We start from the raw sequence: 26,182 nt of genomic DNA on the forward strand, positions 1-26,182 counted from the left end.
TGACTCTTTTTTTTTTTTAGGTGATCCCAGACAATTTTTTGGTCTCCTCAAAGTCATTTTTGGTGACTTTGATGATTTTTTATGATTTAAAATCCCAAAAAATCCATTTGCGGTCCCCACTTTGCCATCGCCGCTTTAAGAACTTCCCCCCCTTTACCCCTTTAAGAACCCGCGAGCTCCTCCTTTTCCCGCCCTTTCTCCGTTACCACGGCAACGGGGGCGTGGCTTAGCCCCATCAACCAATCAAAACGCGTTATTGCGGAAATTGGGGCGTGGCTAAGGCCGCTCAGCCAATCAGATTCATCGGTGGGCGTGGCTTTGTTCTCCCTCAGCGACGGCGGCTCCGGTAAGTCCTGAAGGGGGGGGCGGAAAAAAACCTTAAAAAAACCCAAAAAAAAGCCCCAAAATCGCTCGAATTCGACCCAAAACGACTCAAAATCCTTTCGGAACCACCCCCGAAACCCTTTAGAGCCTTTTTGGGCTTTTCCGAGGGGTTTTTATCGGTTTTTTCCCTCAGAGTCCCCTCAGGCCGCCATTTTGGCGCCTCAGGCGGTTTCGAGCTTTAAAAATGATCAAAAATCGTTAAAATTCGGTTAAAAACGCCTCAAATTCCCTCATTTGGTGCCCTAAAAGCCCCTCAATCCCATCTGTTGGTTAAAAATCCTCAAATTCTTAAAAAAAAATATTTTTCGGAGCGTTTAAATCTCTCCCGAGGCTTCCGCGAAGCCCCAAATTCATTAAAAATATCCCCAAAATCATCCAAATTATCCCCAAATCTTCCAAATTATCCACAAATTCCCCTCCCCAGAACATCAAATTTATTAAATTCACTTTCCAGTCCACAAATCTTTAATTTTTTACTTCAAAATTTGCTTAAAACGCCTCAAAATTCATCAAAATCCACTCAAGGACCCCCAAATCTTTAATTTTTTTCTAAAAAAAGCCCCAAAAAGTTTAATTTTTCTTCTAAAATGGCCTAAAATTATTTTTTTTTGTCTCAAAGGCATCTTTAATGACATTTAATTTAATTTTAATTGAATTTAAAGATTTTTAGGGTCAAAAAACCCTCCAAAATCTCCTTAAATTCACCCAAATCCCCCCCAAAATTTCTCGAATTTCCCCCCAAAATTAAAAATTTAAATTTAATTAATTAAAATTTTAATTATAAATTAAAATTAAGCCCAAAATTTGTCCGAGTTCCTCCCGGGATGCCCCAAAAATCTCCTAAAATTCCCAAAATTCAGGGAAATATTTTCAAAAATCGCCTCAAAATCCATCCAGGACCCTCAAAAATAATAAAATTCCTCCAAAATGCCTCAAAATTTCCCAAAATTCCCTCAAATCTCCCCAAAATTCCTTCAAAATTCCCTCAAAATTTCCTAAAATCTCAAATTTCCCCCAAAATTCACCCCCAAAAAAATCCCCAAAATTCCACAAATTCCCCCAAATCCCCAAAAATAAAAAAAAAAAATTCTCAAATTTTCCCAAAACACCCCAAAAATTCCCTGCAAAATTCCCCAAAATCCAAAAAAAAAAAAAAAAATCCCTCAAATCTCCCAAAATTCCTCCAAATTCCCCAAAATTTCCCCAAATTCCCCCAAATCCCTCCAAAATTCCCCCAAAACTCCCTCAAATACCCCAAAATTTCCCCCAAATTCTCTCAAATCCCCCAAAATTCCTTCAAATTCCTCAAAATCCTCCAAACTTCCCACAAATTCTCAAAAAAAAAATCCCTCAAATTTCCCCAAAACACCCCAAAAATTTAAAAAAAATCCTCAAAAATCCCCCCAAAGTCCCCAAAAATTCCCCTCAAAAATCTCTCAAATCCCCCTAAAAATTCCTAAAAATACTCTCAAAATTTCCCCAAATGTCCAAATTTCCCTCAAAATTTCCCCAAAATCCCCCCAAATTCCCCAAATCCCCCCAAGCCCCCCCTAAATCCCCCAAAAATTCCCTCAAATCCCCCCCAAAACTCCCCAAAATCCAAAAAAATCCCCCAAAATTTTCTCAAGTTTCCCTAAAATTCTGTCAAATCCCTCCCTGTCTGTCCTCACCTGTCTTCACCTGTCCATGTCTCACCTGTCCAATCTCACCTGTCCAATCTCACCTGTCCAATCTCACCTGTCCCTATCTCACCTGTATCTCACCTGTATCTCACCTGTGTCTCACCTGTATCTCACCTGTGTCTCACCTGTATCTCACCTGTGTCTCACCTGTCTCACCTGTCTCACCTGTATCTCACCTGTATCTCACCTGTGTCTCACCTGTCCCTCACCTGTGTCTCACCTGTGTCTCACCTGTATCTCACCTGTATCTCACCTGTGTCTCATCTGTATCTCACCTGTGTCTCACCTGTCCCTCACCTGTGTCTCACCTGTGTCTCACCTGTGTCTCACCTGTGTCTCACCTGTGTCTCACCTGTGTCACCTGTGTCTCACCTGTGTCTCACCTGTGTCTCACCTGTGTCTCACCTGTGTCTCACCTGTCCCTCACCTGTGTCTCACCTGTATCTCACCTGTCTCACCTGTGTCTCACCTGTATCTCACCTGTGTCTCACCTGTGTCTCACCTGTGTCTCACCTGTCTCACCTGTGTCTCACCTGTGTCTCACCTGTGTCTCACCTGTCCCTCACCTGTGTCTCACCTGTATCTCACCTGTCTCACCTGTGTCTCACCTGTATCTCACCTGTGTCTCACCTGTGTCTCACCTGTGTCTCACCTGTGTCTCACCTGTCCCTCACCTGTGTCTCACCTGTGTCTCACCTGTATCTCACCTGTCCCTCACCTGTGTCTCACCTGTGTCTCACCTGTGTCTCACCTGTCCAATCTCACCTGTCCAGGTGTGATGTCCGGTGCCGGGGCCAAGCGCGGCGCCCCCGAGGCCGGGGGGGGCCCCCCGGAGAAGAGACCCCCCCGTGAGGAGCAGCCCCCGACCACCCTGATCGAACCCCTGCGCCTGGGGGGCATCTCCTCCACGGTGAGCCTCACCTGGGCACACCTGGGCACACCTGGGGAGGGTTTAACACACCTGGGGACACCTGGGACAGGTAAAAGGCGAAAAAAACGGGGTTAAAAGGAGCAAAAATGGGGATTTGGGAAGGAAAAATGAGGATTTTGGGCACTAAAAACACACCTGGGGACACCTGGAATGGGGTCAGGGACACCCAGGTGAGTCTGGGCACAGGTAACACACCTGGGGACAGGTGAGACTCACCTGGACACACCTGGGGGCACCTGGAATGGGGTGAGGGACACCCAGGTGAGTCTGGGGAGAGGTAACACACCTGGGGACAGGTGAGATTCACCTGGACACACCTGGGGGCACCTGGGACAGGTAAAACACAGAAAAAATGGGGTTAAAAGGATGAAAATGGGGGTTTTGGGCACTAAAAACACACCTGGGGACACCTGAGATACACCTGAGGAGGTAAAAACACACCTGGGGAGGGTTAAAACACACCTGGGGACACCTGGGGGGGATAAGACACACCTGGGACAGGTAAAGGGGAAAAAAATGGGGTTAAAAGGAGTAAAAATGGGGATTTGGGAAGGAAAAATGAGGATTTTGGGCACTAAAAACACACCTGGGGACACCTGGAATGGGGTCAGGGACGCCCAGGTGAGTCTGGGCACAGGTGAGACTCACCTGGACACACCTGGGACAGGTAAAACACAGAAAAAATGGGGTTAAAATGGACGAAAATGGGGATTTTGGGGACTAAAAACACACCTGGGCACACCTGAGATACACCTGAGGAGGTAATAACACACCTGGGGAGGGATAAAACACACCTGGAATCCACAAGGAATCCCCCAGGTGAGTTTTGAGATGAGATGGACATCAAGGTGCTCCAGTTCTGGAATGAGAAACTGCCTCACCTGTGTCTCACCTGTGTCTCACCTGTCTCACCTGTCCCTCACCTGTCCCTCACCTGTATCTCACCTGTATCTCACCTGTCCCAGGTGAATTTTGGGTGAATTTTGGGACCATTTTACTGAATTTTGGTGTAAAATTTCGGGGATTTTTGGGATTTTTTCAGGGTTTTTTTCCTCCAAACTTTACCTGTGTCTCACCTGTGTCTCACCTGTGTCTCACCTGTGCCCTCACCTGTATCTCACCTGTGTCTCACCTGTCCCCAGGTGAATTTTGGGTGAATTTTGGGACCATTTTACTGAATTTTGGTGTAAAAATTCGAGGATTTTTTGGGGTTTTTTGGGGATTTTTTTCCTCCAAACTTTACCTGTCCCTCACCTGTGACTCACCTGTGTCTCACCTGTGTCTCACCTGTGTCTCACCTGTGTCTCATCTGTGTCTCACCTGTCCCAGGTAAATTAAACGGGAGATTTTGGATGAATTTTGGGTGAATTTTGGGTGAATTTTGGGCCCATTTTACTCAATTTTGGCGTAAAATTTCCGCGTTTTTTGCGATTTTTTCCGGATTTTTTTCCTCCAAACTTCACCTGTGTCTCACCTGTGTCTCACCTGTGTCTCACCTGTCCTGTCTCACCTGTGCAGGAGGAGATGGACATCAAGGTGCTCCAGTTCAGGAATAAGAAACTTGCCGAGCGCCTCGAGCAGCGCCAGGTGTGCGAGGACGAGCTCCGAGAGCGAATCGAGAAACTGGAGAAACGTCAGGCCACCGACGACGCCACCCTGCACCTGGTCAACAGGTTCTGGGGACAGGTGAGACACACCTGGGGGGGATAGAACACACCTGGGGACAGGTAACACACCTGGGAGGGGGGAAAGGGAAAAAAAATGGGGTTAAAAGGAGCAAAAATGGGGATTTTGGGCACTAAAAACACACCTGGGCACACCTGGGGACAGGTGAACTCACTTGGGGACAGGTAACACACCTGAGGGCACCTGGGGACACCTGGGACAGGTAACACACAGAAAAAATGGGGTTAAAAGGAGCAAAAAATGGAGATAAAAGGAGCAAAAATGGGGATTTTGGGCACTAAAAACACACCTGGGACAGGTGAACTCACCTGGGGACAGGTAACACACCTGGGCACACCTGGGGCAGGTAAAACACAAAAAAAATGGGGTTAAAAGGACCAAAAATGGGGATTTTGGGTCAATTTTGGGTGATTTTTGGGTGATTTTGGGGGTAATTTTTGGGTGATTTTTGGGGTAATTTTGGGTGATTTTTGGGGCAATTTTGGGGCATTTTTGGGTGTAATTTTGGGTAATTTTGGGTGATTTTTGGGGTAATTTTGGGTTTTTGGGGGTAATTTTGGGGTAATTTTGGTCATTTTTGGGGTAATTTTGGGGTTTTTCGGGGTAATTTTGTATCGCAGAATTGATTTTTGAGGTAATTTTGGCTGAATTTTCTCATTTTTCTCTGATTTTGATTAATTTTGGTATAATTTTTAACCCTTTCTGTGCCAGCTGGACGGGGAGGTTCAGGCCCTGCTGCGACGCTGCGACGGCGACGGGGGAGGGGCGGCCCCGCCCCCCCCTGGGGACCCCCCTGGGGACCCCCCCGAGACCCCCCTGAGCCACCCCGGGGAGCAGGACAGGACAGGTGAGACATTTTGGGAAAAATTTTGGATTTTTTGGGGGGAATTTTGGGGGAATTTGGGGTGAAAAATTGGGAATTTTGGGGATTTTTGGGGAATTTTTGGGGAATTTTTGGGGAATTTTTTGGGAATTTTGGGGAAATTTGGGGGATTTTAAGGGATTTTTGGGGGGATTTTGGGAAAAAAATTGGGATTTTTGGGGGGTTGGGGAGAAAAATTGGGAGTTTTGGGGATTTATTTTGAATTTTGAAGGGAAAAATTGGAAATTTTGGGGAATTTTTGGGAATTTTGGGGGGTTTGGGGGAGTTTTGGGATTTGGTGGGGGGAAATTTGGGATTATTTCGGGATTTTGGGGGGTTTGGGAAAAAATTTGGGGATTTTTGGGGTTTTAAGGGAGAAAAATTGGAAATTTTGGGGAAATTTGGGGATTTTTGGGGAATTTTGGGGAATTTTTGGGGATTTTCGGGGGATTTTGGGGTGAAAAATTGTGAATTTTGGGGGAATTTTGGGGGGGTTTGGGAATTTTTGGGAATTTTGGGGGAATTTGGGGTGAAAAATTGGGAATTTTGGGGAATTTTTGGGGAATTTTTGGGGATTTAAAGGGATTTTTGGGGGGAAATTTGGGATTATTTGGGGATTTTGGGGGATTTGGGGGGAAATTTTGGGGGGTTTTGGGGGATTTTGGGGGTTTTAAGGAAGAAAAATTGGAAATTTTGGGGATTATTTTGGAATTTTGGGAGATTTTGGGGTGAAAAATTGGGAATTTTGGGGAAATTTTGGGGAATTTTTGGGGATTTTTTGGGGATTTAAAGGGATTTTTGGGGATTTTGGGAGGTTTTGGCGGGTTGGGGGAAAAAATGGGATTTTTGGGGGTTTTTGGGGAATTTTTGGGGATTTAAAGGGATTTTGGGGGGAATTTTTGGGAGAAAATTTGGGAATTTTGGGGGAAATTTTTGGGGGAATTTTTGGGAATTTTGGGGGGAATTTTGGGAGAAAATTTGGGAGTTTTGGGGAGAAAAATGGGGAATTTTGGGGGGAATTTTTGCGAGAAAATTTGGGAATTTTGGGGAGAAAATTTGAGAATTTCGGGGAGAAAATTTGGGAATTTTGGGGGAATTTTTGGGAGAAAATCTGGGAATTTTGGGGAGAAAATTTGGGAATTTTGGAGAGAAAATTTGGGGATTTTGGGAAGAGAATTTTTGGGAGAAAATTTGAGAATTTTTGGGAGAAAACTTGGGAATTTTTGGGAGAAAACTTGGGAATTTTTGGGAGAAAATTTGGGAATTTTGGGGGAATTTTTGGAAGAAAATTTGGGAATTTGGAGGAGAAAATTTGGGAATTTTGGGAAGAGAATTTGGGAATTTTGGGGAGAAAAATTGGGAATTTTGGGGGGAAATTTGGGAGAAAATTTGGGGAAATTTTTGGAAATTTTTGGGAGAAAATTTGGTGAAATTTTTGGGATTTTTAAGAGAATTTTGGGGGAAATTTTGAGATTATTTTGAAATTTTGCGACAAATTTCGTGGAGAAAAAGGAACTTTTAATACAAATCCCCCTTAATTTGCATAAAGCTCATAAATATTCATTAATTTCCAGAGCCGTGGGCGGGGCCTCCTGAGGAAGGGGGCGTGGCCTCCGCCCCTCCCCCACCCCGCTTGACCTTTGCCCCCGAGGCCGTGGCCAAACTGGGCGTGGCCCTGGGGAGGGTCCAGAGGGGCCTGCACCACCTGGGGACTCACCTGAGCAACAGAGGTGAGTGGGACACACCTGGGACAGGTGAGACACACCTGGGGAGGCGAAATTCCCAAAAATTCCCGAAAAAATCCGGAAAAAAATGGCCGAAAAATGGCCAAAAACACCTGGGGACAGGTAAACACACACCTGGGGCCTCACCTGAGCAACAGAGGTGAGTGGGACACACCTGGGACAGGTGAGACACACCTGGGGAGGCGAAATTCCCAAAAATTCCCAAAAATTCCTGAAAAAATCCGGAAAAAAATGGGCAAAAACAACCTGGGACACACCTGGGACAGGTAAAGACACACCTGGGGAGGCGAAATTCCCAAAAATTCCAAAAAAATCCGGAAAAAAATGGCCGAAAAATGGCGGAAAAATGGGCAAAAACACCTGGGGACAGGTAATGACACACCTGGGGAGGCAAAATTCCCAAAAATTCAAAAAAAATACCCAAAAATTCCAAAAAAATTCCCAAAAAATTCCCAAAAAATCCCCAAAAAATTCCCAGAAAAATTCCCAAAAATTCCCCAAAAAATCCCCAAAAAAATCCAAAAAATTCCCAAAAAATTCCCAAAAAATTCCCAAAAAATTCCCCAAAAAATTACAAAAAATTCCAAAAAAAAATCCCAAAATTTCCCAAAAAAATTCCCAAAAATTTCCCAAAAAAATTCCCAAAAAATTCCCAAAAAAATTCCCCAAAAAATTACAAAAAATTCCAAAAAAAATCCCAAAATTTCCCAAAAAAATTCCCAAAAATTCCCAAAAAATTCCCAAAAAATGCCCCAAAAAATTCCCAAAAATTTCCCAAAAAAATTCCCAAAAAATTCCCAAAAAATTCCCAAAAAATTCCATAAAAATTCCCAAAAAAATTCCTCAAAAAATTCCCAAAAAATTCCCAAAAAATTCCCCAAGTAATTCTCAAAAAATTCCCAAAAAATTCCCAAAAATTCCCAAAAATTCCAAAAAAATTCCAAAAAATTCCCTAAAAATTTCCCCAAAAAATTCCCCAAAAATTCCCAAAAAATTCCCCAAAAAATTCCCAAAAATTCCAAAAAAATTCCCAAAAATTCCCCAAAAAAATTCCCCAAAAAATTCCAAAAAAATTCCCAAAAAATTCCCAAAAATTCCCAAAAATTCCCCAAAAAATTCCATAAAAATTCCCAAAAATTTCCCAAAAATTCCAAAAAAATTCCCCAAAAAATTACAAAAAAAATCCCAAAATTTCCCAAAAAAATTCCCAAAAAATTCCCTAAAAATTCCCAAAAAAAATCCCAAAAAATTCCCTAAAAATTCCCAAAAGAATTCCCAAAAAATTCCCAAAAATTCACTAAAATTCCAAAAAAATTCCCAAAAAATTCCCAAAAAATTCCTCAAAAAATTTCCAAAAATTCCCAAAAAAATTCCCAAAAAATTCCCAAAAATTCCCAAAAATTCACTAAAATTCCAAAAAAATTCCCAAAAAATTCCCAAAAAATTCCCAACAAAATTCCCAAAATTTCCCCAAAAAATTCCCAAAAAAATTCCCAAAAATTCACCAAAATTCCAAAAAATTTCCCAAAAAATTCCTAAAAAATTCCCAAAAAATTCCCCAAAAAATTCCCAAAAATTCCAAAAAAATTCCCCAAAAAATTCCCAAAAATTCCAAAAAAATTCCAAAAAATCCTCCAAAAAATTCCCTAAAAATTCCCAAAAATTCCAAAAAAATTCCCAAAAAATTTCCAAAAAAAATCCCAAAAAATTCCCAAAAAATTCCAAAAAATCCTCCAAAAAATTCCCTAAAAATTCCCAAAAATTTCCCAAAAAAATTCCCAAAAAATTCCCTAAAAATTCCCAAAAAAATTCTTAAAAAATTCCCAAAAATTCCCCAAAAAATTCCAAAAAAATTCCCCAAAAATTCCCAAAAAATTCCCAAAAATTCCCAAAAATAATTCCCAAAAAAATTCCCCAAAAAAATTCCCAAAAAAATTCCCAAAAATTCCCAAAAAAATTCCCAAAAAATTCCCAAAAATTCCCAAAAAAATTCCCAAAAAATTCCCAAAAAATTCCCAAAAATTCCCAAAAATTCCCAAAATTTCCCAAAAATTCCAAAAAAAATCCCAAAAAATTCCAAAAAATCCTCCAAAAAATTGCCTAAAAATTCCCAAAAATTTCCCAAAAAAATTCCCAAAAAATTCCCAAAAAATTCCCAAAAAATTCCCAAAAAATTCCATAAAAATTCCCAAAAAAAATTCCTCAAAAAATTCCTAAAAAATTCCCAAAAATTCCCCAAAAAATCCCTAAAAAATTCCCAAAAAAATCCCTAAAAAATTCCCAAAAAATTCCCAAAAAAATTCCCAAAAATTCCTAAAAAATTCCCAAAAATTCCCAAAATTTCCCCAAAAAATTCTCAAAAAATTCCCAAAAAATTCCCCAAATAATTCTCAAAAACTCCCAAAAAATCCCAAAAAAATTCCCAAAAAATTCCCAAAAAATCTCAAAATATTCCCAAAAAAATTCCCAAAAAATTCCCAAAAAATTCCCAAAAATTCCCAAAAAATTCCCTAAAAATTCCCAAAAATTTCCCCAAAAATTCCCAAAAATTTCCCCAAAAATTCCCAAAAAATTCCCAAATATTCCCCAAAAAATTCCCAAAATTTCCCAAAAATTCCCCAAAAAATTCCCAAAAAATTCCCAAAAAATCTCAAAACATTCCCAAAAATTCCCCAAAAATTCCCAAAAATTCCCAAAAAAATTCCCAAAAAATTCCCCAAAAAATTCCAAAAAATTCCCAAAAATTTCCCAAAAAATTCCCCAAAAAATTCGCAAAAATTCCAAAAAAATTCCCCAAAATTCCCAAAAAATTCCTAAAAAATTCCAAAAAATTCCCCAAAAAATTCCCAAAAAATTCCCAAAAAAATTTCCTAAAAAAATCCCAAAAAATTCCCAAAAAATTCCCCAAAAAATTCCAAAAAATCCTCCAAAAAATTCCCTAAAAATTCCCAAAAATTTCCCAAAAAAATTCCCAAAAAATTCCCAAAAAAATTTCCCAAAAATTCCCAAAAAATTCCCAAAAAATCTCAAAAAATTCCCAAAAAATTCCCAAAAAATTCCCAAAAAATTCCAAAAAATTCCAAAAAAATTCCCAAAAAATTCCCCAAAAATTCCCAAAAATTCCCAAAATTTCCCAAAAATTCCCAAAAATTCCCAAAAAATTCCCAAAAGATTCCCCAAAAATTCCCAAAAAATTCCCAAAAAATTCCCAAAATTTCCCAAAAATTCCAAAAAAAATTCCCCAAAAAAATCCCAAAAATTCCCAAAAAATTCCCAAAAAATTCCCAAAAATTCCCAAAAATTCCTGAAAAAATCTGGAAAAAAATGGGCAAAAAATGGCGGAAATTTGGAGGGTTTGGCGGCGTTTTTGGGGGGAATTTTGGGGTTTTTTTGGGAAAATTTGGGATTTTTAAAGGAATTTTTGGGGGATTTTTTGGGGGGAATTTTGGGGTTTTTTTGGGGGGGGAATTTTGGGGGTTTTTTTGGGGTTTTTTGGGGGTTTTTTGAGGGAATTTTGGGATTTTTTGGGTTTTTGGGGGGAATTTTGGGGGGTTTTTTGGGGGGAATTTTGGGGCTTTTTTTGGGTTTTTGGGGGGAATTTTGGGGTATTTTTGATGGAATTTTTTGGGCAAATTTTGGGGATTTTTGGGTCAAATTTGGGAATTTTTGGGCAAATTTTGTAGGAATTTTTGGGGGGATTTTTTGGGGAATTTTGGGATTTTTTGGCTCTTTGATTCTCAGGGAATTTTGGTGGAATTTTGGGAGGATTTTGAGCGATTTTTATGTGATTTTTATCAGATTTTGGGCGTTTTTTATGGGAATTTTGGGGCAATTTTGGACATTTATAGTGTGAATTTTGGGGGAATTTTTTGGGGGGAAAATTTCAGAATTTTGGGATTTTGGGGTCAAATTTTGGGGATTTTTGGGTTGAATTTGAGCAATTTTGGGGGATTTTTGTGGGGGATTTTTTGGGGGATTTTGAGCCGATTTTGGGCGTTTTTTGTGCGAATTTTAAGGGAATTTTTGGGGTTTTTTTCTGGTGATTTTGGGATTTAAAAATTTCAGAGTTTGGGGGTTTTTGGGTCTTCAGGAAATTTTTGATTTTTGTTGGAATTTTGAGAAATTTTGGGTGAATTTTGGGGGATTTTTGGGGGATTTTTTGGGACCATTTTGGGTGTTTTTAGTGAGAATTTTTTGGGGAATTTTGGGTTGAATTTTGGGCATTTTTGGGGTGTTTTTAATGCGAATTTTGGGGCGATTTTGGCATTTTTCATGCGAATTTTATGGGAATTTTGGGGGATTTTTTGGGGGTAAATTTCGGAATTTCAGGATTTCAGAATTTGGGGGATTTTTGGGTCAAATTTTGGGGATTTTTGGCTCTGATTTTTCAGGGAATTTTGGTGGGATTTTTGTGGATTTTTTTTCGTATTTTTGGGCCTTTTTTGTGTGAATTTTGTTGGAATTTTTGGGGGATTTTTTCGGAGAATTTGGGGATTTTTGAGTTGAATTTGGGGGATTTTGGGTCTTTGATTTTGTGAGAAATCTTGGGAGGATTTAGAGACATTTTTTGTGGGATTTTCGTGGGATTTTTTGGGGAATTTTGAGCCGATTTTGGGCGGTTTTTGTGCGAATTTTACGGGAATTTTTCTGGTGATTTTGGCATTTAAAAAATCCAGATTTTGGGGGATTTTTGGGTTAAAATTTGTGGATTTTTGTGTGGTTTTTCCCAGCGGAGCTGTCGGAGTCGGGGCGGGAGCTGCTGCGGGAGCTGCTGCGGGAACATCGACGGCTCCAGGAGCTGAGTCAGCACCTGCACGAGAAACACCAGAGAGAGGCCCTGGAGGTACCTGGGACACACCTGGGGGGGTAAAACACACCTGGGCACACCTGGGAGGGGGGAAAGGCAAAAAAAACGGGGTTAAAAGGAGAAAAAATGGGGATTTTGGGCACTAAAAACACACCTGGGGGTGATAAAACACACCTGGGGGGGGATAAAACACACCTGGGGGGGGATAAAACACACCTGGACACACCTGGGGGCACCTGGGAGGGGTGAAAGGCAAAAAAAACGGGGTTAAAAGGAGCAAAAATGGGGATTTTGGGCACTGAAAACACACCTGGGCACACCTGGGAGGGGTGAGGGACACCCAGCTGAGTCTGGGCACAGGTGAGACTCACCTGGGGACAGGTAAACACACCTGGGAGAGGGGAAAGGGAAAAAAATGGGGTTAAAAGGAGAAAAAATGGGGTTAAAAGGAGCAAAAATGGGGATTTTGGGCGCTGAAAACACACCTGGGCACACCTGGGAGGGGTGAGGGACACCCAGCTGAGTCTGGGCACAGGTGAGACTCACCTGGGGACAGGTAAACACACCTGGGAGAGGGGAAAGGGAAAAAAATGGGGTTAAAAGGAGAAAAAATGGGGTTAAAAGGAGCAAAAATGGGGATTTTGGGCGCTGAAAACACACCTGGGCACACCTGGGACACACCTGGGACACACCTGGGGACACCTGGACACACCTGAGGGGGGTAAAACACACCTGGGGACACCTGGACACACCTGAGTGTCATCTGTGTGTCACCTGTTGTGGGTCACTTGTCCTGTGTCTCACCTGTGTCTCACCTGTGTCTCACTTGTCCTATCTCACCTGTCCAGCTGGTGGAGCTCCAGGACAAGGCCACCTCACCTGTCTTACCTGTCCCTTTACCTGTCTCACCTGTCTCACCTGTCCAATCTCACCTGTCCAATCTCACCTGTCCATATCTCACCTGTCCATGTCTCACCTGTCCAATCTCACCTGTCCAGTCTCACCTGTATCTCATCTGTCCCACCTGTCTGTGTCTCACCTGTCCCACCTGTCCCACCTGTCTCACCTGTGTCTGGTGCCATCTCAGTGTCTCCTGCTGCCATCCCTGTGCTTTACCTGTCCCTTACCTGTCCCACACCTGTCTCACCTGTGTCTCACCTGTCTCACCTGTCTCACCTGTCTTATCTGTAGTTCCTGTCTCTGTATCTCACCTGTCTCACTTGTGTGGTCTCACCTGTCTGTATCTCACTTGTATCTCACCTGTCCATGTCTCACCTGTCTCACCTGTGTCTCACCTGTCCCTCACCTGTGTCTCACCTGTATCTCACCTGTGTCTCACCTGTGTCTCACCTGTCCCTCACCTGTGTCTCACCTGTGTCTCACCTGTGTCTCACCTGTGTCTCACCTGTGTCTCACCTGTCCCTCACCTGTGTCTCACCTGTATCTCACCTGTGTCTCACCTGTGTCTCACCTGTCCCTCACCTGTGTCTCACCTGTGTCTCACCTGTGTCTCACCTGTGTCTCACCTGTGTCTCACCTGTCCCTCACCTGTCCCAGGTGAATTTTGGGTGAATTTTGGGACCATTTTACTGAATTTTGGTGTAAAAATTCGAGGATTTTTTGGGTTTTTTTGGGGATTTTTTCCTCCAAACTTTACCTGTGTCTCACCTGTATCTCACCTGTCCCTCACCTGTGTCTCACCTGTCCCTCACCTGTGTCTCACCTGTGTCTCACCTGTCCCTCACCTGTCCCAGGTGAATTTTGGGTGAATTTTGGGACCATTTTACTGAATTTTGGTGTAAAATTTCCGCGATTTTTGCGATTTTTTCGGGTTTTTTTTCTCCAAACTTTACCTGTGTCTCACCTGTGTCTCACCTGTGTCTCACCTGTCTCACCTGTCCAATCTCACCTGTCTCACCTGTCCCTTTACCTGTGTCTCACCTGTCCAATCTCACCTGTCTCACCTGTCCCTTTACCTGTCTCACCTGTCCAGCTGGCCGAGCTGCAGGACAAGGCCACCTCACCTGTCTCACCTGTCCCTTTACCTGTGTCTCACCTGTCCCTTTACCTGTCTCACCTGTTTCTTTACCTGTCTCACCTGCCCAGCTGGCCGAGCTGCAGGACAAGGCGACCTCACCTGTCTCACCTGTCCCTTTACCTGTGTCTCACCTGTCTCACCTGTCCCTTTACCTGTGTCTCACCTGTCCCTTTACCTGTCTCACCTGTCCCTCACCTGTATCTCACCTGTATCTCACCTGTCCAATCTCACCTGTCTCACCTGTCCCTTTACCTGTGTCTCACCTGTCTCACCTGTCCCTTTACCTGTCTCACCTGTCCCTTTACCTGTGTCACCTGTCCAGCTGGCCGAGCTGCAGGACAAGGCCACCTCACCTGTCTCACCTGTCCCTTTACCTGTGTCACCTGTCCAGCTGGCCGAGCTGCAGGACAAGGCCACCTCACCTGTCTCACCTGTCCCTTTACCTGTCTCACCTGTCCCTTTACCTGTGTCTCACCTGTCCCTTTACCTGTCTCACCTGTCCAGCTGGCCGAGCTGCAGGACAAGGCGACGTCGGCGGAGACGAAGGTTCTGGAGATGGGCACCACCCTGGAGGGGCTGCAGTGGGACAGCGCCAAACTGCGCAAGAGGGAGGGACGGCTGGACAGGCACCTGGCCGAGGCCCTGGAGCAGGTGAGGCTCACCTGGGGACAGGTAACACACCTGGGGGGACGTGGGACAGGTAAGACACAAAAAAAATGGGGTTAAAAGGAGAAAAAATGGGGATTTTGGGCACTAAAACCACACCTGGACACACCTGGGACACACCCGGGGGCACCTGGGGAGGGTTTAACACACCTGGGGACACCAGGGACAGACCTGGGGGGATAAAACACACCTGGGCACACCTGGGCCAGGTGAAGTGAAAAAAAAATGGGGTTAAAAGGAGGAAAAATGGGGATTTTGGGCACTAAAAACACACCTGGGCACACCTGGGGAGGTAAAAACACACCTAGAGGGGATAAAACACACCTGGAGACACCTGGGCACACCTGGGGAGGGATAAGACACACCTGGGGCAGGTAAAAGACAAAAAAAATGGGGTTAAAAGGAGCAAAAATGGGGATTTTGGGCACTAAAAACACACCTGGGCACACCTGGAGTCACCACAGTGACACCTGTGACCCAAAAAATGGTCACAAAGGGCCCCTGGGGAGGCTGGACAGGCACCTGGCCGAGGCCCTGGAGCAGGTGAGGCTCACCTGGGGACAGGTAACACACCTGGGGGGATGTGGGACAGGTAAGACACAAAAAAAACGGGGTTAAAAGGAGAAAAAATGGGGTTAAAATGACAAAAAATGGGGATTTTGGGCACTAAAAACACACCTGGGCACACCTGGGGAGGTAAAAACACACCTGGAAGGGATAAAACACACCTGGGGGCACCTGGGGAGGGATAAGACACACCTGGGACAGGTAAAACACAGAAAAATTGGGGTTAAAAGGACCAAAAATGGGAATTTGGGCACTAAAAACACACCTGGGCACACCTGGGATGGGGTCAGGGACACCCAGGTGAGTCTGGGCACACCTGGACACACCTGGGCACAGATAAACACACCTGGGGTTACCTGGACACACCTGGGGAGGTAAAAACACACCTGGACACACCTGGGACACACCTGGGACACACCTGAGCACAGCTTTGCCCTCACCTGGATATACCTGGAATACACCTGTGTCTCACCTGTCCCTCACCTGTGTCTCACCTGTGTCTCACCTGTGTCTCACCTGTCCCAGGAGAATTTTGGGTGATTTTTGGGACCATTTTACTGAATTTTGGTGTAAAATTTCGGGGATTTTTGGGGTTTTTTTGGGGTTTTTTTTCCTCCAAACTTTACCTGTCCCTCACCTGTGTCTCACCTGTGTCTCACCTGTGTCCCAGGAGAATTTTGGGACCATTTTATTCAATTTTGGTGTAAAATTTCAGGGATTTTTGGGATTTTTTCGGGGGTTTTTTTCCTCCAAACTTTACTTGTGTTTCACCTGTGTCTCACCTGTATCTCACCTGTCTCACCTGTATCTCACCTGTGTCTCACCTGTCCCAGGAGAATTTTGGGGCCATTTTACTGAAATTTGGTGTAAAATTTCGGGGATTTTTGGGATTTTTTCAGGGTTTTTTCCCTCCAAACTTTACCTGTGTCTCACCTGTGTCTCACCTGTCCCTCACCTGTGTCTCACCTGTCCCTCACCTGTGTCTCACCTGTCCGATCTCACCTGTATTTCCCAGCTCACCTCGGGCTCTTACGGCTCCGGGAGCTCCGGGGGGTTCCAGGGGGGTCAGATCACCCTCAGCATGCAGAAGGTAACGGGAATTTCGGGGAATTTTGGGGAAATTTGGGGAATTTTGGGCAAATTTGGGGATTTTGGGAGAGATTTGGGACATTTGGGGGGAATTTTGAGGGATTTTGGGGGGATTTTGGGGGGAATTTGGGACTTTTGGGGGGAAAATTGGGGGGAATTTGGGGATTTGGGGGGGAAAATTTGGGGGAAAATTGGGGATTTTGGAGGAAATTTGGGGAATTTGGGGTTTTGGAGGAAATTTGGGGGATTTTGGGGGGAAATTTGGGGGTTTGGGAAAAAAATTGGGGAAAGTTCGGGGAAAATTGGGGAGTTTGGGGAGAAATTTGAGGGATTTTGGGGGAATTTTGGGGGGGAAATTTGGGGGATTTTGGGGAAAATCTTTGGAATTTTGGGGAGAATTTTGGGGAAAATTTGGAGATTTTTGGGGGAATTTTTGGGGGATTTTGGGGGGAATTTTGGGAGAAATTTGGGGGAGTTTGGGAGAAAATTGGGGATTTTGGGGGGAATTTTGGGGGGGAATTTTGGAGATTTGGGGAAATTTGGGGGATTTTGGGGGGAAATTTGGGGGTTTGGGAAAAAAATTGGGGAAATATCGGGGAAAATTGGGGAGTTTGGGGAGAAATTTGAGGGATTTTGGGGGAATTTTGGGGGGGAAATTTGGGGGATTTTGGGGAAAATCTTTGGAATTTTGGGAAGAATTTTGGGGGAAATTTGGGGGAATTTGGGGGAAATTTGGGGGAAATTTGGGATTTTGGGGGTTTGGGGGAAAAATGGAAAAATTTGGGGGAAATTTGAGGGAATTTGGGGGAATTTTGGGAGAAATTTGGGGATTTTGGGGAGAATTTTGGGGGAAATTTGGGGATTTTTGGGAGGAATTTTTGGGGGATTTTGGGGGGAATTTTGGGAGAAATTTGGGGGAGTTTTGGAGAAAATTGGGGATTTTGGGGGGAATTTTGGGGGGGAATTTTGGAGATTTGGGGAAATTTGGGGGGAATTTGGGATTTTGGGGGGAGAAATTTGGGGGTTTGGGAAAAAAATGGAATTTTGGGGGGAATTTGGGACATTTGGGGGAAATTTTGGGGGCAATTTTGGACTTTTGGGGGGAAATTTGAGGCAGATTCGGAGGAATTTGGGGGGAAATTTGGAGAAATTTTGGGGGGTTTGGGGGAAATTTGGAGAATTTGGGATTTTGGGGGAAAATTTGGGGGTTTGGGAAAAAAATTGGGAAAATTTGAGGGGAATTTTGGGGGGAATTTGGGACTTTTGGGGGGATTTTGGGAGAAATTTGGGGGAGTTTGGGCGGAAATTTGGGGGAATTTGGGGGAAATTTGGGATTTTGGGGGTTTGGGGAAAAAATGGAAAAATTTGGGGGAAATTTGAGGGAATTTGGGGGAATTTTGGGAGAAATTTGGGGATTTTGGGGAGAATTTTGGGGGAAATTTTGGGGATTTTGGGGGGAATTTTGGGGCAAATTTGGGGGATTTTGGGGGGAATTTTATGGGGAATTTGGGGGGAAATTTGGAGGAAATTTGAGGATTTTGGGGGGAATTTTGGGAGAAATTTGGGGGAGTTTGGGGAGAAATTTGGGGATTTTGGGGGAAATTTGGGGATTTTTGGGGGGGAATTTTGGGAGAAATTTGGGGGATTTTTGGGAAAAATTTGTGGAGAAATTTGGGGGAATTTTGACCAATTTTCGTCAATTTTTTTATGTTTTTTCTGGAATTTTTTTTTGAATTTTATATTTTTAAAAACCCCAATTAATATTTAAGGATAAATATCAATATTTTATCTCATTTTTGGGCAGTTTGAGACGCTGAACTCGGATTTGAGACAAAATTTGATGAATTTGGGGCAAATTTTCACCAATTTTTGTCAAATTTTTTGCGTTTTTTCTGGAATTTTTTTTAAATTTTACATTTTAAATAATCCCAATAATTTTTAATGATAAATATGAATATTTTGGTTATTTTCTGGGCCAGTTTGAGATGCTGAACGCGGAGCTGGAGGGGAACCAGGAGTTGGCCAATTCCCGCATGGCCGAGCTGGAGAAGCTGCAGCTGGAGCTGCAGGCGGCCGTACGGGGGCAGGAGAGGCTCAAGGTGACATTTGGGGACATTTGGGGACATTGGGGACATTTGGGGACATTGGGGACATTGGGGACATTTGGGACATTGGGGTTAATGGGGACATTGGGGACATTGGGGACATTGGGAATATTTGGGGACATTTGGGGACATTTGGGATATTTGGGACATTGATGGGGATTTGGGGACATTGGGGACATCAGAGGACAGGAGAGACTCAAGGTGACACTTTTGGGGACACTTTGGGGACATTTGGGGACACTTGGGGGGCTCAGGGAGACTTGGGGGGCTCAGGGGGTTGTTGGGGACATTGAAGGGATTGGAGACATTGGGGACATTTGGGGACATTGAGGGTATTGGGGACATTGGGGACAGGAGAGACTCAAGGTGACACTTTGGGGACATTTGGGGACATTGAGGGGATTGGGGACATTGGGGATCTTTGGGGACATTGGGGACAAATGGGGACATTGGGGACATTGAGGATATTGGGGACATTGAGGGGATTTGGGGGGATTTGGGACATTTGGGGACATTGGGGACACTGGGGACATTGATGGGGATTGAGGGGATTGGGGACATTTGGGGACATTCAGGGGGATTGGGGACATTTGGGATATTTGGAATGTTTGGGGACATTTGGGGGATTTGGGGACATTTGGGGACACTGAGGGGCTCAAGGACATTGGGGACATTTGGGAGATTTGGGAGATTTGGGGGGCTCAAGGACATTTGGGGACATTGGGGACATTTGGGATATTTGGGGACATTGGGGACATTGAGGAGATTTGGGATATTTGGGGATATTTCGGATATTGGGGACATTGGGGACATTGGGGATGTTTTGGGATATTTGGGGACATTTGGGGTGTTTGGGGACATTTGGGGACACTGCAGCTGGAGCTGCAGGCGGCCGTACGGGGGCAGGAGAGGCTCAAGGTGACATTTGGGGACATTGGGGGACATTGGGGACATTGGGGTTAATGGGGACATTTGGGGATATTTGGGGACATTAAGGGGCTGAAGGACATTGGGGACATTGGGGATATTTTGGGATATTTTGGGATATTTGGGACATTGGGGACATTGGGGACATTGGGGACATTGGGGTTAATGGGGACATTTGGGGATATTTGGGATATTTGGGACATTGGGGACATTGATGGGGATTTGGGGACATTGGGGACATCAGGGGACAGGAGAGACTCAAGGTGACACTTTTGGGGACATTTGGGGACTCCTGGGGGGGCTCAGGGACATTTAGGGACATTGAGGGGATTGGGGACATTGAGGATATTTGGGATATTGGGGACATTTGTGGGATATTTGGGGGGATTTGGGACATTTGGGGATGTTTGGGGACATTGTGGGGACATTGGGGACATTGGGGACATTTGGGGACTTTGGGGACATTGGGGATATTTGTGGGATATTGGGGATATTTTGGGTTAATGGGGACATTGGGGACATTGAGGGGATTGGGGACATTTGGGATATTTGGAATGTTTGGGGACATTTGGGGGATTTGGGGACATTTGGGGACACTGAGGGGCTCAAGGACATTGGGGACATTTGGGATATTTGGGGACATTGAGGAGATTTGGGATATTTGGGGACATTTGTGGGATATTTGGGACATTGGGGACATTGAGGGAATTGGGGACATTTGGGGGCATTGGGGACATTGGGGTTAATGGGGACATTTGGGATATTTGGGATATTTGGGGACATTGGGGACATTGATGGGGATTTGAGGACATTGGGGACATTTGGGGACAGGAGAGACTCAAGGTGACACTTTTGGGGACATTTGGGGACATTGGGGTTAATGGGGACATTTGGGGATATTTGGGGACATTTGGGGACATTGGGGACATTGAGGGGATTGGGGACATTGGGGGCAGGAGAGACTCAAGGTAGGACTTTGGGGACATTTGGGGACATTGAGGGGATTGGGGACGTTTGGGGATATTTGGGGACATTGGGGACAAATGGGGACATTGGGGACATTGAGGATATTGGGGACATTGAGGGAATTTGGGGGGATTTGGGACATTTGGGGACATTTGGGGACATTGGGGATATTTGGGGACATTGGGGACATTGAGGGAATTGGGGACATTTGGGGACATTGGGGGTATTTGGGGTTAATGGGGACATTGGGGACATTGGGGACATTGGGGACATTGTGGGGACATTGGGGACATTGGGGACATTGTGGGGACATTGGGGACATTGGGGACATTGGGGACATTGTGGGGACATTGGGGACATTGGGGACATTGGGGACATTGGGGACATTGTGGGGACATTGGGGACATTGGGGACATTGGGGACATTGGGGACATTGGGGATATTTGAGGGATTTGGGATATTTTGGGTTAATGGGGACATTGGGGACGTTGAGGGGATTGGGGACATTTGGGACATTTGGAATATTTGGGGACATTGGGGCCATCAGGGGCCAAGAGCGCAGTGGGGACACTCAGGTGTCACTCAGGTGTCCCTTAGATCCATGTGGGGAGGTCAGAGGTGACTCAGGTGTGTCAAAGGTCACTCAGGTGTCACCCAGGTGTGTCCCAGGTGTTCTATAGGTCACACAGGTGTCACTGTAGGTCACTCAGGTGTCACTCAGGTGTGTCAAAGGTCACTCAGGTGTCCCTTAGATCAATGTAGGGAGGTCAGAGGTGACTCAGGTGTGTCAAAGGTCACACAGGTGTCACTGTAGGTGACTCAGGTGTCACTCAGGTGTCCCTTAGATCAATGTAGGTCACCCAGGTGTCACTCAGGTGTGTCAAAGGTCACACAGGTGTCACACAGGTGTCCCTTAGGTCAATATGGGGAGATTCCAGGTCACTCAGGTGTTGCTGTAGGTGACTCAGGTGTGTCCCAGGTCACTCAGGTGTGTCTCAGGTCACTCAGGTGTGTCAAAGGTCACTCAGGTGTGTCAGAGGTCACTCAGGTGTCCCTTAGATTGGTATAGGGAGGTCAGAGGTGACTCAGGTGTTACTCAGGTGTCCCTTAGATCAATGTAGGTCACTCAGGTGTCCCTCAGGTGTGTCCCAGGTCCCTCAGGTGTGTCCCAGGTGTTCTATAGGTCACACAGGTGTCACTGTAGGTCACACAGGTGTCACTGTAGGTGACTCAGGTGTCACTCAGGTGTGTCTCAGGTCACTCAGGTGTGTCCCAGGTGTGTCCCAGGTCACTCAGGTGTGCTGTAGGTCACACAGGTGTCACTATAGATAACTCAGGTGTCACTCAGGTGTGTCACAGGTAACTCAGGTATCACACAGGTGTCACTGTAGGTCACACAGGTGTCACACAGGTGTGTCAAAGGTCACACAGGTGTGTCCCAGGTCACTCAGGTGTAACTCAGGTGTGTCAAAGGTCACTCAGGTGTCCCTTAGATCAATGTAGGGAGGTCAGAGGTGACTCAGGTGTGTCCAAGGTCACACAGGTGTCACACAGGTGTGTCAAAGGTCACACAGGTGTCACACAGGTGTCCCTTAGGTCAATATAGGGAGATTCCAGGTCACTCAGGTGTTGCTGTAGGTGACTCAGGTGTCACTCAGGTGTGTCCCAGGTCACACAGGTGTGTCCCAGGTCACTCAGGTGTGTCGCAGGTCACTCAGGTGTGCTATAGGTCACACAGGTGTCACTATAGATAACTCAGGTGTAACACAGGTGTGTCACAGGTAACTCAGGTGTCACACAGGTGTGTCCCAGGTCACTCAGGTGTGTCCCAGGTGTGCTGTAGGTCACACAGGTGTCACTGTAGGTCACTCAGGTGTCACTCAGGTGTGTCAAAGGTCACTCAGGTGTCACTGTAGGTCACTCAGGTGTCACTCAGGTGTGTCCCAGGTCACTCAGGTGTGGTGTAGGTCGCACAGGTGTCACTCAGGTGTGTCCCAGGTTATTCAAGTGTGGTGTAGGTCACTCAGGTGTCACACAGGTGTCACTGTAGGTCACTCAGGTGTGTCAAAGGTCACTCAGGTGTCCCTTAGATTGGTGTAGGGAGGTCACAGGTGACACACGTGTGTCCCAGGTAACTTAGATGTCACTCAGGTGTGTCCCAGGTCACACAGGTGTCACTCAGGTCACTCAGGTGTCCCTTAGATTGGTGTAGGGAGGTCACAGGTCACTCAGGTGTCACCCAGGTGTGTCCCAGGTCACTCAGGTGTCACTGTAGGTGACTCAGGTGTCACTCAGGTGTCCCTTAGATCACTTTAGGGAGGTCCCAGGTCACTCAGGTGTCACTCAGGTGTCCTTTAGCTCCATGTAGGGAGGTCACAGTTAACTCAGGTGTGTCAAAGGTCACTCAGGTGTCACTCAGGTGTGTCCCAGGTTATTCAAGTGTGGTGTAGGTCACTCAGGTGTAACTCAGGTGTGTCAAAGGTCACTCAGGTGTCCCTTAGCTCAATGTAGGGAGGTCACAGGTTACTCAGGTGTGTCAAAGGTCACTCAGGTGTCCCCCAGGTGCCCCAAATAACCCCCAGGTGACCCTGCCCTGTCCCCAGGTGGCCCTGCGTTCCCTCCCCGAGGAGGCGGTGAAGGAGGCCCTGGAGTACAAGGTGCTGCAGTCGCAGTTCTCGCTGCTCTACCACGAGAGCCTGCAGGTGAAGACGCAGCTGGACGAGGCCCGGGCGCTGCTCCAGGCCACCAAAAACAGCCACCTGAGGCACATCGAGCACATGGAGGTCAGGCCGGGGGTCACGCGGGGGGTTTGGGGTCGTTTGGGGCAATTTTGAGCCATTTTGGGTCGTTTTGGGTCATTTTGTTCCCCAAAAATTGCAAATCCAAGATGGCCGCCGGTGCCATCAATCTTACAATTCGTTATCCAACATGGCCGCCGGTACTGCAAATCCCATAATTCCTCATTCAAGATGGCTGCCACTGCCATTAGTCCCATAATCTCTTATCCAAGATGGCTGCCAGTACGACAAGTCCCAGAATTCCTCATCCAAAATGGCCACCAATGTATCAGTCCCAATAATTTGTATCCAAGATGGCTGCTGGTACTACAAATCCCAGAATTCCCCATTCAAGATGGCTGCCAGCACCATTAGTCTTATAATTCCTCATCCAAGATGGCTGCCAGCACTACAAATCCCAGAATTCCCAATCCAAAATGGCCACCACTCCTAAAAATTCTACCATTCATCATCCAAGATGGCCGCCAGTACTACAAGTCCCAGAATTCCTCATCCAAAATGGCTGCCAGTGTATCAGTCCCAGTAATTCCCCATCCAAGATGGCCACTGGTACTACAAATCCCATAATTCCTCATTCAAGATGGCTGCCACTGCCATTAATCCCATGATTCCTCACCCAAGAACAGCCACCTGAGGCACATCGAGCACATGGAGGTCAGGCTCCCAAAATTCCCCCAATTCCCAAAAAAATCCCCCCAAAAAATCCCCAAAAGATACAAAAAAATTACAAAAAAATCCCCCCCAAAAATTACAAAAAAATCCCAAAAAAATCCCCCCAAAAAATCCCCAAAAGATACAAAAAAATTACAAAAAAATCCCCCCAAAAATTACAAAAAAAATCCCAAAAAAATCCCCCCAAAAAATCCCCAAAAGATACAAAAAAATTACAAAAAAATCCCCCCCAAAAATTACAAAAAAAATCCCAAAAAAATCCCCCCAAAAAATCCCCAAAAGATACAAAAAAATTACAAAAAAATCCCCCCCAAAAATCCCAAAAAAATCCCCCCAAAAAATCCCCAAAAGATACAAAAATTAAAAAAAAATCCCCCCCAAAAATTACAAAAAAATCCCAAAAAAATCCCCCCAAAAAATCCCCAAAAGATACAAAAAAATTACAAAAAAATCCCCCCCAAAAATTACAAAAAAAATCCCAAAAAAAATCCCCCCAAAAAAATCCCCCCCAAAAAATCCCCAAAAGATACAAAAAATTACAAAAAAATCCCCCCCAAAAATCCCAAAAAAATCCCAAAAAAATCCCCCCAAAAAATCCCCAAAAGATACAAAAAATTACAAAAAAATCCCCCCCAAAAATTACAAAAAAATCCCCCCCAAAAATTACAAAAAAATCCCAAAAAAATCCCCCCAAAAAAATCCCCAAAAGATACAAAAAAATTACAAAAAAATCCCCCCCAAAAATCCCAAAAAAATCCCAAAAAAATCCCCCCAAAAAATCCCCAAAAGATACAAAAAAATTACAAAAAAATCCCCCCCAAAAATTACAAAAGAAATCCCAAAAAAATCCCAAAAAAATCCCAAAAAAATCCCCAAAAATTTGAAAAAAATTTTAAAAAAATCACGAAAACTCCCCCCAAAATTCAAAAAAATTCCAAAAAAAAATCCCCAAAAAAATCTGAGAAGAATCACAAAAAAATTACAAAAAAATCCCCCCAATGTTTAAAAAAATCCCCTAAAAAATCCCCCAAAAATTCAAAAAAAAAGTGAAAAAAAAATCCCCAAAAATTCCAAAAAAATCTGAAAAAAAATCCGGAAAAAAAAAAATCAGAAAAAAAAAAATCAGAAAAAAAACCCTAAAAAAATACAGAAAAAATCCAAAAAAAAAAAAAAAAAAATCCCCCCAAAAAATCAGAAAAAGAATCCAAAAAATTCCAAAAAAAATTCGTAAAAAAATTACAAAAAAAAAATTTAAATCATTAACAAAATATTCTAAAAAGAAAGCCCTAAAAAATTCCTGAAAATTCCAAAAAAAAAATCCTAAAAAATGCCCCAAAAAATCCTAAAAATTGCCAAAAAAATCCCCAAAAATTTGCAAAAAAAAAATCCCTAAAAAATTCCAAAAAAAATCCTAAAAGATTTTTAAAAAATCCAAAAAAAAATTCCTGAAAATTCAAAAAAAAAAATTCCCCAAAAATACAGAAAATAAATCCCAAATTTAAAAAATTTCTAAAGAATTCCAAAAAAAATTCCAAAAAAAATTCCTCAATAATACAGGAAATAAATATCAAATTAAAAAAAAAAATCTAAAGAATTCCAAAAAAATGCCAAAAAAAATTCCCCAAAAATACAGAAAATAAATCCGAAATTAAAAAAAAAAAAATTTCTAAAGATTTCCATAAAAATTCCAAAAAAAATCCCCCAAAATTGGGAAAAATTCCCAAAAAATTTGGAAAAATATTCCAAAAAAAATTCCAAAAAAAATCGAAAAAAAAAATTTAAAAATTCCGAAAAATCCAAAAAAAATTCCAAAAAAATTTCAAAAAAAAAATCCAAAAAAATTCAAAAAAATTCGAGAAAAATTGGAAAAACATTCCAAAAAAAATCCCCCAAAATTGGGAAAAATTCCCCAAAAAATCTGGAAAAAATATTCCAAAAAAAAAATCAAAAAAAAAATCGAAAAAAAAAATTTAAAAATTCCGAAAAATCCCCAAAAAATTCCAAAAAAATTCGAAAAAAATTGGAAAAAAATCCTAAAAAATTCCAAAAAAAATTCCAAAACAAATTTAAAAAAAAAATCTTAAAAAATCTTTAGAAAATTTTGGGAAAAGAATGCTGAAAACTCTCCAAAGTAGTTTTATAAAAGACTGAAAAAAATCGAAAAAAAAATCCTAAAAAAATTTAAAAAAAAAATTCAAAAAAATTCAAAAAAAATTTGAAAAAAATTCGAAAAAAAATTGGAAAAAATTCCCAAAAA

General features: G+C 43.6%; 1 protein-coding gene across 1 annotated transcript in view; it reads left to right on the top strand.

Moving 5' to 3' along the window:
* The first annotated feature begins 301 nt into the window (after positions 1-301).
* Positions 302-26,182, top strand: part of LOC310921986 (E3 ubiquitin-protein ligase BRE1B-like) — a 56,548-nt gene continuing 30,667 nt past the window's right edge. Inside the window, exons 1-10 of the mRNA XM_083882253.1 lie at positions 302-346; positions 2,840-2,976; positions 4,516-4,683; positions 5,395-5,530; positions 7,120-7,275; positions 12,021-12,133; positions 14,640-14,786; positions 16,384-16,458; positions 18,437-18,556; positions 23,059-23,238. Coding sequence (XP_083738379.1) covers positions 2,845-2,976; positions 4,516-4,683; positions 5,395-5,530; positions 7,120-7,275; positions 12,021-12,133; positions 14,640-14,786; positions 16,384-16,458; positions 18,437-18,556; positions 23,059-23,238 — 1,227 coding nt within the window. The 5' untranslated portion in view covers positions 302-346; positions 2,840-2,844. The remainder of the gene's footprint in view (positions 347-2,839; positions 2,977-4,515; positions 4,684-5,394; positions 5,531-7,119; positions 7,276-12,020; positions 12,134-14,639; positions 14,787-16,383; positions 16,459-18,436; positions 18,557-23,058; positions 23,239-26,182) is intronic.

This window comes from Zosterops lateralis (assembly GCF_965231275.1).
Source record: "Zosterops lateralis genome assembly, chromosome: 39".
In the NCBI taxonomy this organism is placed as follows: Eukaryota; Metazoa; Chordata; class Aves; order Passeriformes; family Zosteropidae; genus Zosterops; species Zosterops lateralis.